The sequence below is a fragment of the Muntiacus reevesi genome, chromosome 1, assembly GCF_963930625.1.
Source record: "Muntiacus reevesi chromosome 1, mMunRee1.1, whole genome shotgun sequence".
Taxonomy (NCBI): Eukaryota; Metazoa; Chordata; class Mammalia; order Artiodactyla; family Cervidae; genus Muntiacus; species Muntiacus reevesi.
Genome location: NC_089249.1, coordinates 46,506,766 through 46,519,602, shown reverse-complemented (window position 1 = coordinate 46,519,602; position 12,837 = coordinate 46,506,766). Strand labels below are relative to the sequence as shown.

The 12,837-nt window shown below is 44.3% G+C and overlaps 2 protein-coding genes across 2 annotated transcripts in view; both read right to left on the bottom strand.

The window, feature by feature from the left end:
* Nucleotides 1–12,837, bottom strand: part of LOC136172466 (antigen WC1.1-like) — a 132,217-nt gene that overhangs the window by 30,396 nt on the left and 88,984 nt on the right. The window lies entirely within an intron of this gene.
* LOC136146313 (antigen WC1.1-like) overlaps nucleotides 3,204–12,837 on the bottom strand; it is a 37,393-nt gene continuing 27,759 nt past the window's right edge. The window contains exons 5-8 of the mRNA XM_065905127.1: nucleotides 10,259–10,579; nucleotides 5,858–6,178; nucleotides 3,820–3,869; nucleotides 3,204–3,215 (exon numbers count right to left, since the gene is read on the bottom strand). Coding sequence (XP_065761199.1) covers nucleotides 3,204–3,215; nucleotides 3,820–3,869; nucleotides 5,858–6,178; nucleotides 10,259–10,579 — 704 coding nt within the window. The remainder of the gene's footprint in view (nucleotides 3,216–3,819; nucleotides 3,870–5,857; nucleotides 6,179–10,258; nucleotides 10,580–12,837) is intronic.

The following is a 12,837-nucleotide window of genomic DNA, read 5'->3' as shown; positions in this document are numbered from 1 at the left end:
TCTGTGAGCTGTGTATGAAAAGACCCTCATGACAAGAAATGGAGGCAGGCTTCTATCAACAACTGGCAAGGGACTGAGACACTCAGTCAAAGAGCTAGCCAAAGGTCTAAACGCTGCCAACATCCAGGTGAGAACATTTGCACGATATCCATTCCTGGTTGAACCTTCAGATGATTGCACCTTGTAAGACATCTGAAGAGATAGATTCTAGATTATAAGAATATCACACAAAGAAAATTGCCGCTTTCAATGGTCAGGACTTCCACAGAACTCAGAAATGACTCCTATATCAGCATAAAGGAAGAGCAGGCAGGAAGGAATGAGGGCAGGAAGCAAGTGAAATAGAGAGGCTGTGGTGAACGTGGGAGCTGACCTGGATCATGGCCCCCAGTCTTCCCTCCTGCATTCCGTGCATCTTCATCCTTTCCCCATTCAGCACTTTAGCACCTCAGTCTTTTTCAGCTAGTGAATCTCCTCCCAAATCTGTCTCCTGAACTGCCTGAAATCTACTCCTTAATTCATACAAGCTCCTCTACATTATTATTGTCATTCAGTCGCTCACTCATGTCCAACCTTTTGGGACCAAATGGACTACAGCATATCATTGTTTCCACAGTGCGATTTCTCCTAAACACAATTCATCACTTCTAAAAATCCACTGCAGAGGATAAAATTTCTCTTCCATACCCAACTCCTATGATTAAGAGAAAGAAGCTCCAAAAGTTGAATTTCAATTAAAATAATGAAAAGTCATTCTGTTCTAATCTTATCTCTGCTGCACCACCACCACATTTGCCTACCATCACATCACTAACCATTGTTCCTGAAAATGCAGAAAATACAAGCCAGTAGGAGGAAACTGATGACTAAAATTAATAGAAGGAAATTGCAACAGTTCATAAAAATGTCAGAGCCTAAGTTATAGCAACATCATCAGGGAGTAAAAACCACAGTCAGGGTTTAAGTGCCAGAACACTCTCAAATCCTTATATTTTAAAGTATATCCTACCTGGAGTTAATATCAAAACATAACTTTTCTTAAAACTGCAATATTAGAAGCTCCAATATGATTCAAAATTTCAACAACTCAGTCTATTTCTACTTACTGGCTGACTATTCAAAATAAGGCAGGGCTACTTGTAATGTTTCCACAAGTTGATCCACAGTTGGAACTATGATTATGACATTGTGACCATAAGGACAGTTACTTGAAATGTTAGAAAAAAAACTTTCTTAAACCAATAATTCTTAACTGAAATCAAGTGCCCTTTGAAACTAATTCTTTTTAATCATAACACGGTAATAAAGAGGATGAAGGAAAACTTTTTGAGGAGATGTTCAGGCTTATGGCATAGACTTTGGTAATGATTACACAGATATATACTGATGTTCAAACTCAAAAGTTGTAAATATTAACTATGTATGGCTTTTGGTATGTCAATCATACCTCAACAAAGGAGTTTTAAAAAGAAAAGAACTGTTGCCTTAACAGACTCAAGAGTATCATCAAAGATCTGTTAAAGGTGAGGTTGGAAAAGACCACTTTTCCAATGATCTTCCTCAATAAAACACAAAGAGCTGATTGGCTGTGCCTGCTAAGGACCTACTGCTGATGTCCTCAGAGCTCTCCTGTCCCACCACCTCAGCTGCTGGGAGAATACTTTCTTGAGACCCAATCATCTCTATTAGGGACTTTGCCGTGATATTTTATATTATCTTCCTCATCCCAGCTATTGTGGTGGGTGTATACCCTGGAAGGACATCTCTGATGACTCAGTGGTAAAGAATCTGCCTGCAATGCAGGAGACAAAGGTTGAGTCCCTGGATTGGGAAGATTCCCTAGAGGAGGGCCTGGAAGCCCTCCTATATTTTTGCCTGGAGAATCCCATGGACTGAGGAGTTTTGTGGGCTATAGTCCATTGGGTTGCAAAGTCAAACATGACAACTGAAGTGAATGAGCACTCACACACGTATACCCTGGAAAGTGCATCAAACACTCTGAAACAGTTGGGAACATTTCTCTCAAATACTGTGACCACCCAATCACGTTCTACTTTCCACCTTGGCTCAGATCAAATAACATAGAAAAAATCGATCCCTTATTATATATCATTTCAAGTTCTTTTAACCCCACTGTCCAGTTTCTGTATCATAATTGTTGAATTTCAGGTTTTCCTGCAGCCTCAACATCCCTACAAATAGGATGTGAGCGTCCCACCCAGACAATCAGGTGCACCAGAGTGGTGAGTCTATTCCCTGCTACAAATTCCTCTTCTCATCCTTCTCTGTGACCTAATGGCATTCAAATGCACCAGTGAAGTCCTCCCTTGCCTTTTCCTTGTGTGACACCACCCAGACCCCCAGTAATGTCACTTGTTCACGGGTGACACTTCACTTGTTCACTTGACCCTTCTTTGGTCATCACTTCTAGATTTATCTTATCAATTGGTACTTCCCTCATTACCCACCTGATGATATCTGTCTCTCTAGGATCTGTGAATATAATGAAATATGTTTGCCAGAATCTCCCATGTATTCCTTCTTGTTTGACCATCTCATGAAAGAATAGAAAAAGCTACCATGATGAAATTAATTCACACAGGTCCAACCTGGCAGTTGTACACGCATGAACACTTGAGCTCACCTCCCTGCCTCCTATGACACATCACACAGACTTGAGGGCCCAGTGACTATGGGTCTGGACACTTTCTCTCCAGGGCCAAGCAAGTCTTTATGTTCCTTTGAGCACCTAATATTCAAGGTATTACTGTGTGAGGGGAATTTTCACCCAAGTATGTTCTAAAGGCTGTGATCCATAGTCTCAAATTTACTGTGGAAATGAGACCTGGGGATTTTCCTACAGGGGATACCATCCCAGACCAGGCAGGACTTACCTGAGCAGACTGCTCCAGCATCCTGGTCATGGGAAAGGCCCTCAGGACGATAGTCTTTAAGAACAGGATAAGTGCAGTCTGTGAGCACTGACTCTGTCCCTTTGCAATAAGTATACTTAAACCAGATGGGGCCAATCCCTGGTCCAAAATGAGCCCCTCTGGAAGCACTAATGGCCGCTCCACACCCCAGCTGTCTGCACACCACAGTTGCTTCCCCCAAGCTCCAATTCAGATCATTCACTGTGCCCCATTTCCCTTGGTGCTTCACTTCCACTCTTCCCTCACAGCTGTGGGCTCCATCCTTCAGCCTCACCTCCAGAGCTGCAAGACAGACACAGAACAGAGCAGAAATTTTAGGAGACCGTGTGGTAGTATACTGGTAAGTACTAAAAAAAGGAAAATTCTGGTGTCTGGAAACAAAGCCCTGTGAATAGCATTTCTTGACGTTTGTGGTAGAAATATTGCCATCATGGCCAACTCGAAGCTCCCAATGTGCCGTCACTGAACATGGAGCAGGAAAGGAGGCTCCAGGTATTTCTCATGAGCCTGTAGAACCAGCTCCAGGGACACCACCGAGGACAGGCCTTCAGAGACTCTGGATGCTGCCCTCCCTGTAGATGTGCCCAAGGCTACTAGGGCCCAGCTTCCCCATCTCAATTACAGAGCATGACCCAGGATCCAGGGAGGAATCCTCCCTCTCCTTCCGTGTCCATAGGAAGCATCTCATCCAGCTTAAGAACAGAGGGCTGGGGTAACAGGCTCTAAAGTGTCCTGATTATTCCTGCCTCCTGGTGTTCCTGTCCTTGTATAATCCCCACCCTCGAATGTACCTGGTAATGTGTATCTAACAAATGGAATTTGGCAAAAGTGATGAGATGTCAATTAGATTAGGTTTCCAGATGAGTATGGTTTCTCCCTTGCTGACCTTTCTTGCTCTCTCTCCTGCTCTGATGAAGCCAGCTGCCACATTGTGATCTAATTTGGAGAGACACCTATGACGAGAAAGGGAGGCAGGCCTCTAATCAACAGCCAGCCAGGGACTGTGACTCTCAGTTCAACAGTCCACCAAGGTCTGAATGCTGCCAACGTTCAGGTGAGTATGTTGGACGATATCCTCCCCTGAGTGAACCTTCAGCTGACTGCATCCTTGTGAGACATCCTGAGTCCAAGGACTCCATTAAGTCATGTCAATTCCTGACCCACAGAAAGTGTGAAATATTATGTGTTTGCTGACTTAAGCTGCCAAGTTCAGCAATAATTTGCTGTACAGTAACACATAACTAATATAGGGTTTCCCTCCAGAGTCAGAAGACAGGGGGTGAACAAGCTGGAGGGTTATACATCAACCTTCACTACTTCATCCAGACAAGACTTCCTCCTGTGTAACCAGGTCTGCTGGCTGGTCCCACCTGGAACTGGGACCCAAACCACCTGTCTCTGTCACACCAGGTCTCACCCAGTGTCCCAGGCTCCTGCCTTCCTGTCAGGAACTGAAAAGTGAGTTTATTGAGACCTTGAATCACCTTCATTAGCTTTGAATTCATGTAAGAAAATGAGAATTTTTCTTATAACCTAATGAGATGTGGTCCTTGGGGACACCATTCACACTGCTCAGGTCTCGCCTGGCCCCATATGCTTCACACTGAAACCAGCAGTAGTGAATCAAAGAGAGGAACATGTGGAGAAATACTGAACTGGAAAAGATCCTCATGCGTTAGAAGTCTCCAGTTGGTGCCTACCACAAGATACCACAGACTGGCTGGTTAAATAACAGAAATGCATTTATTTTATCAGATTTCTGAAGATTGGGAAGATCACTTTTCCAACAACCTTCCCCAGTTTAGCACCCAGGAGCTGCTTGTCCATGGCTGCCAAGACCTGATGCAGGTGTCCTAATGTCCTCCCCTGTCCCACATGCCAGCATCTGGCATGGCCCTTTTTAAAGACCAATCAGTTCTATTAGGGAACTTGTTGTGATGTCTGATCATTTCTTCCTCAGTTTCAGCTATTCTGATAGGATTAATGTCCTGGATAATTCATCAAATATTTTGATAACAACTGGGAATACCTCTGGCAAACACTGTGATCACCCAATCACATTCTAATTTTTACCTTGGTTCAGTTCAAATACATTTAGACTGGATTGAGCCCGTGTTATGTATCATGTCAGGTTCTTGTAACCTCACTGCCCTTAGTTTTGCTGCAGCTACTGTGTTGCAATTGTCAAACTTCAGGTTTTCCTGCAGCCTCAACATCCCCACAAATAGGATGTGAGCTCCCCACCCAGGTGAGCAGGTGGGGAGAGTGATGAGTGTGATGAGACTAGCCCCTGACACAAATCCCCCATCTTGTCCTCCCCTGTGACCCAGTGACCTTCAAATGCACCCATGAAATCCTCTCACATCATTTCATAGTATAGCTACACCTGGACCCCGAGTATTGTCACTTCTCCATGGGTCTTCACTCTCTCTTTTGTGTCTCCGCTGCTTCGTTGAGCCTGATCTCTTGGCACCTCCCCATGTACCCACCTAATAAAACTTTCTAGGATGTCTCTCTAGGATCTGTGAATATCATAAACTTTGTTTATGCACCTCTCTTCTATCCCTTGGTTTAACCATACTTTTCTGACCATCTCATGGAAGAATACAACAGGCTACCATGGTGAACCTAAATCATAGAGGTCCAACCCAGCAGCAGCACATGTATGAAACATTTGAGCTCACTTTCGTGCCTCCTATGACCTGTCACAGAGACTGGAGGGACCAGTGACTACAGGTCTGGAGACTTTTTCTCCATGGCCAAGTAACTCCTGATGTTTCTTTGAGCACCTAATGTTCGAGAAATCACTGGGATCCTCAGCCACGAATGTACTAATGGGTGTGACCTGTATTCTCATGTTATTCCCAGAAAGAGATTGAGGCTTTTCCTGCTGGAAATTCCCTCCCAGCCCGGACAGGACTTACCTGAGCAGACTGCTCCAGCATCCCCGTCATGGGAAAGGCCCTCAGGACGATGGTCTTTAAGAGGAGGATAACTACACTGAGTGGGCAGTGACTCTGTCCCATTGCAGTAAATATACTGAAACCAAATGGGGCCAGTCCCTGATCCCAAATAAGCCCCTCTGGGAGCATCAGTGGCAGCTCCACACTTCAGCTGTCTGCACACCACCTGTGCCTCCTCCAAGCTCCAGTTCTGATCATTCACTGTGCCCCACTCTCCTTGGTGCTTCACTTCCACTCTCCCCTCACAGTGGTGGGCTCCATCCTTCAGCCTCACCTCCAGAGCTGCAGAGGGACAAGGACACAGGAGACATTTTAGGAGGCCATGAAGTGGTCTACTGGTAAGTATTAAAAAATGGGATATCTGATTTCTGAAAATGGACATGAGTTTCAGCAAATTCCATGAGACAGTGAAGAAGAGGGAAGCCTGGCCTTCTGTAGTCCATGGGGTCACAGAGAGTTGGAAATGACTTACCGACTGAACAGCAATAATTAGGCACATGGAAATACTAATAGTTTCTTGCTTATTTGAAATGAAGCATAACCATGTAATCTGACTTATCCCATGAAGTATGAGAACAAATAATGTCACTTTTACAAAGAAACATTTAACAGTCAATATATTTCCTACTAAGGAAAATCTTGCAGCGTTTTGTTAAGATGGTAGCATAACAATATGGTAGGACATTCAATAACCTGGTGCTTCATAAATTACTATAAACAGAGACCCTGGAAAACTGAATACAATACGTCATGTGAGAAAAATAATAGCTATTAGTTAGTACATTATAACCTGGCTTACTTTGGCTATAGTTATAAGAAATAGAAGAAAATTAAGAAAGAGAAAATATTAAGATAGAGACTTAGCATATATTACCTCAAATTGCAAAGCAGTTACACTAAAACCTGAGTCCCTAAGAACATGAGAAACAAATAACGAGTAAACTGAAGCCTCAAATATACTAAGAAAAATTGCCAATCTCAAACTCTATAATCAAAAAAACACTCTTTTAAATAATAAAGCCCTGGAAAGTGACTTCACCAAATTGATGATGTAGGAGACAGGCGCTTCCATCCTCCCCCCCAAAAAAGATCAACAATTAAGCAGCTATCTACAGATGGAAACAACTCTGGACAAACCTGGAATCCTCTTAATAACTTTTAGCAACACAAAGATATCATTGTTTTTCCAGTATCATTCCATCCCCCAAGCCAGCATCATTCGATGCCAAGAGAGTTCCCCTTGCCAGGAACATCAGAGCAGGCTGATAAGCCAGAGTTCTGGCCTTGTGGGGCACCACGTGAAGCTTGTGTTTGAGTTTCACCTCACCCAGACCCACAAAGCTGAGATACATATAAAGACCTGGAATAAGGAAGAAAAGAAGGGGCTACAGCAGCTGCCACACAACAGGAACAACTGCAGTTCACAGTGTCCTGCTCTGTAAACAAATTCAGCAGATTCTGCCCTTGAAGAAACCAACGCTGCAGACCTCTTGCAGATTTCACCAGATCACCCACCCCAGTAACACATTCACTGACATCAGATCCAGAGTATCTCCAGCTTCACTTCCTCCAGAGCCCAGCAACAGCACTGGCAACAAGCTCAGTTTTCTGGCTGAACAAGTGCAAGTTTTTGTTCAGTCACCCAGTCATGTCTGCCTCTTTGCGACCCCATGAACTGCAGCAAACCAGGCATCCCTGTTCCTCACCATGTCCCGAAGTTTGCCCAAGTTCATGGCCCTTGCATCATCTGCAAGACACTAGTCTAAACACAAGGTGCTGACCCCAACACCATGCATGTGCTTATGGCTAGACCCTCCAACTGTGCCCTTGAATCCCACCAGCCTGGCACCCGTCAGCAGGCTCCACTGCAGTGTGCATGCCCGGGGAAGAAAGTACAGCCATGGGAGAGCACATGGAGAGCTAGAGTCCCGCAGGCTGTCCGGGAGCCCTGCAATGGCCTAGGCACTGACTGCCTTCTTGGGGGCCCACCACTACATGTGTGTCTATAACTGACACCTCCCTTATACAGGCTAAATTTGGTACCCCAAAAAGCCAAAACAGAAAACAAATCTGAGTGGAAGTATTTGTGAAATAGATTTCATATAAAAATTTCCCACAAAAAAAAAAAAAAAAAAAAAAAAAAACTGCAACTTTCAAGGGTCAGCACTTCCACAGAGCTCTGGAACAACTCCACATTGAGATAAAGGAAGGGAGGGCAGGAAGGAATGAGGACAGGGGGAAGTGTAACACAGAGGCTGTGGTGAATGTGGGAGCTAACCTGGATCATGATCCCAGTCTTCCCTCCTGCGGTCCTTACATCCTCACCCCTTCACCATTTTGCTAGAAATGGTTTCATCATACTTGAAATGCTAGAAAACCAGTTTTATGAAAATAAAAATTACTACTGAAACTCAAATGCCCTTTCAAAATTTGTTTTTAGTGGTAGCACTGTAATAAAAGAAGATGAAGAAAACTTATGAGTAGATTAACAGGTTTATGGCATATGTTGTGATAATTGTTTCACAGATATATACAGATCTCCAAACTCATCAAGTTGTAAATAGTAACTGCTGCTGCTGCTAAGTAGCTTCAGTCGTGTCCAATCTGTGCAATCCCATAGATGGCAGCCCACCAGGCTCCCCCATCCCTGGGATTCTCCAGGTAAGAACACTGGAGTGGGTTGCCATTGCCTTCTCCAAATAGTAACTAGGTACAGCTTTTTGTATGTTAGCCATATCTCAATAAAGGAGATTTTAACAAAGGAAAAGAATTGCTTTCTTAGCAGCCTCAGGTGAAAGTGTTAGTTGTTCAGCTGTGTCTAAACTCTTTGTGACACCATAGACTGTAACCCACCAGGCTCCTCTGTCCATGGGATTCTCCAGGCAAGAATACTGGAGTGGGTTGCCATTTTCTTCTGCAGGGGTTCTTCCCAACCCAGGGATCGAACCGGGGTCTCCTGCCTTACAGGCAGTTTCTTTACCACCTGAGCCACTAGGGAAGCCAGGAGCCTCAAGAGTATTATCAAAGATCTGCTAAAGGTGAGGTTGGAAAAGATCACTTTTCCAATGATCTTCCCCAACAAAACACAGAGGACTGACTGGCTGTGCCTGCTAAGGACCTACTGCTGATGTCCTCAGAGCTCCCCTGTCCCACCACCTCAGCTGCTGGGAGGATCCTTTCCTGAGATCCAACCACCTCTATAAGGACTTTGCCAAGATATCTGATATTATCTTCCTTATTCCAGCTATTGTGGTGGGATTTATGCCCTGGAAAATTCATCAAACATTCTGATAACACCTGGCAACATCTCTGGCAAACACTGTGACCACTCACATTCTAGTTGCCACCTTGACTCAGGTCAATTACACGTAGACAACACTGGGACCTTCTGTATCATTTCAAGTTTACCTAACCTTAACTGACATTAGCTTTGCTTGAGTTTTTGTGTTGTAATTGTCAAACCTCGGGTTTTCCTTTTCCCTCAGTATCCCCGCAGATAGGATGCAAGCTCTTCATCCAGGTGAGCAGGTGCACAGTGTGATGAGCCTAGCTGCTGCCACAAATCTCACATCCTGTCCTCTTCTGTGACCTAGTGACCTTCAGATGCACCAGTGAAAACCCTCACCACTTTCTTTCTGTAGCTTCACCCTGACTCTCAGCACTGTCACTGGTTCATGGGTCTTAACACCTATTTTGGGTCACTGCTTCTGGGCTGAGCTAATTCTATTGGTACCTCCCCCATATAACAACCTGATGATACTCTCTCTAGGATCTGTGAGTAGAATAAACTATGTCTGCCTGCAGCTCTTCTGTATCCTTTCTTTTAGTCATACTTGTCTGGCCATCTCATGAAAGAACACAACAAGCTACCATGATGGACCAAAAGCATACAGGTCCAACCCAAAAGTTGTACATGCATGAAACATTTGAGCTCACCCTCCTGCAGACCTGGGTTCAAACCCTGCGTCAGAAAGGTCCTTTGTAGAAGGGAATGGCAACCCACTTCAGTATTCTTGTCTGGAAAATCCCATGGACAGAGGAGCTTGGTGGTCTCCAGTCCAGGGAGTGGCAAAGAGTCAGACACAACTGAGCAAGTAAAACTTTCACTTTCTTCCTCCTGACTTCTATGACATATCACAAAGACTGGAGGGACCAGTGACTATGGGTCTGGAGCTTTCCTCTCCAGGGCCAAGCAAGTCCTTTTGTTTTTTTGAGCATCTAACATTCACGAAATCACAGTGTGAGTGAAATCTTCACCCAAGTATGTACTAAAGGCTGTAATCCATATGCTTGTAGTTAATCTGGGAATAAAACTGAAAGGTTTCCTGAAGGGAAGCCCCTCCCAGACCAGACAGGACTTACCTGAGCAGACTGCTCCAGCATCCTTGTTATGGGAATGGCCCTCAGGATGATGGTCCATAACAACAGGATAACTACACTCATTGATAGCTGACTCCTGCCCTTTGCAGTAAATATAGTGAAACCAAATGGGTCCAATTCCTGGCCCAAATTTAGACCCTTTGGGAGCATGAACTGCAGCTCCACACCTCAACTGTCTGCACACCACATGTGCCTCCTCCATGTTCCAATTGTAATCATTCACTGTGCCCCATGCTCCTTGGTGCTTCACTTCCACTCTTCCCTCACAGGGGTGGTCTCCATCCATCAGCCTCAGCTCCAGATCTGCAAGAGAGACACAGCCACAGGACACAGGGGAGAGTTTAGGAGACAATGCAGTGGTATGCAATTAAATATTTAAAAAATCTTCTCTCTCAGGGGAAAAGAGTCCTGGTGAATAGCATTTGTTGACTTCTGTGATATAAACGTTCCCACCTTGGCCAACTCAAAGCTCCCAATGTGCCATCACTGAACCTGGAGCAGGAAGGGAGGCACCAGGTATTTCTCATGAGCCTGCTGGACCAGCTCAAGGGATACCACTGAGGACAGGCCTTCAGAGGCTCTGGATGCTGCCCAAGGCTGCTAGGGCCCAGCTTTCCCATCTCAGTTGCAGCTCATGGCCCAAGATCCAGGGAGGAATCATCCCTCTCCTTCCCTGTCCATAGGGAGCATCTCATCCAGCTTAGGAACAAGAGGACTAGGGTAACAGACTCTAAAGTGTCCTGGTTATTCATGCCACCTGGTGTTCATGTCCTTGTGTAATCCAATACCATATTTGAAAAATATTGGCTGAGAATTTTGCAGAATTGATAACAGATACCAAGCCTTAGAGTGAATAAGTGCAATAAAACTAAGGGAACACATATGAAAAGCTATTAGTTTGTAGGCACATCACTGATGTAAACACCACTCCTGTTTAGTGATAACTAAAATTCTCTTTTCCTGAGCACATGGAATAACAAATGCTTTCTTGTCTATTTGAAAGGAAGCATAACCACATGATCTGACTTATACAATTAAGTATAATAACCAATGATGCCATTTCCACAGAGAAACATTTACGAACCAGTGTATTTTTCTTGCGGGGTTGTGTTGAAGTGGTACAATAATAAGATGATGGGGAATTCATCAACCTGGGTGCTTAAAAAATTATCATAAGCAGAGGACCTGCCAAACTGAATAGATCCCATCCTGTGCAGATAAATTTGGATTATTTGTTAATACTTTACAACCTAGCTTATTCTTTCTAAAATGATAAGAAATATCAGGAAATTGACAAAGAGAAAAATATTAACATAAAGACTTAGTGTGCATTACCTAAAATTGAAAAACATCTACACTAAGTTGCTCAGAATATGAGAAGCCAATATTAAGTAGACTGAAGACTTAGATGTGGTATAAAAATGCAAATTTCAAACTCTATACTCACAACTTCTCTTTTAAAGAATAAAACCCTGGAAAATGACATCATGAAAATGATGATGTAGTAGACAGCAGACTTTATCCCCATAGAAACCTCAACAAGTAGACAGTTATCTGCCAACAAATACAGTTCTAGAGTGAACAGTAGTCCTCCTCAGAAATTTTCGCAACACAAAGACATCATCATTTTGCCAGCATTCCATCCCCCAAGCCAGAATTATTGGATGCCAAGAGAGTTTCCCCTTGCCAGGAACGTCAGAGCAGGCCGAGTAAACAGGGTCCTGGCCTTGTGGGGCAACATGTGAAGGTAGTTCTTCCATTTCACCTCACCCAGACCTGCAAAGCTGAGACACATATAAAGACCTGGAATAAGGAAGAAAAGAAGGGGCTACAGTAACTGTCACACAACAGGAACAACTGAAGTTGTCCTGCTCTGTAGACAAATTCAGCAGATCACACCCCTGAAGAAACTAATGCTGCAGACCTCCTGGAGATTTCACCAGATTACCCACCTTGTATGCACATTCACTGACATCAGACCAAGAGTATCTCTACCTTCACTTCCTCCAGAGCCCAGGAATAGCACTGGCAATCAGCTCAGTTCTCTGGCAAGACACTAGTCTAAAGCCAAGGTGTGAGCCCAGCACCATACATGTGCTCATGGCTAGACCCTCCACTATGCACTCGAATCCCACCAGCCTGACACCCGTCAGCAGGCTCCACTGCAGTGTGCGTGCCCAGAGGACAGAGTGCAGCCATGGGAGAGCACACGGAGGGCTAGAGCCCCCCAGGCTGCCAGGGAGCCCCTCAATGACCCAGGCCCTTGCTGCCTTCTTGGGGGCCCACCCCTACATGTGTGTCTATAACTGGCACCTCCCCCACATAGGCTAACTCTGATACGAAAAAAAAAAAAAATAAAATAACAGAGCTATCTACATAGTCTTATATTTGCTAAAGAAATAGATTCCATATTATAAAAATTTCTCATAGTCTATTCTACAAACTTGAAAGGCCAGAACTTCCACAGAACTCAGAAGTGACTCCCACATAAAGACATAGAAGTCAAATCAGGAAGGATGAGAGCATGAAGGAAGTATAGAAACTGTGGTGAATGTGGGACT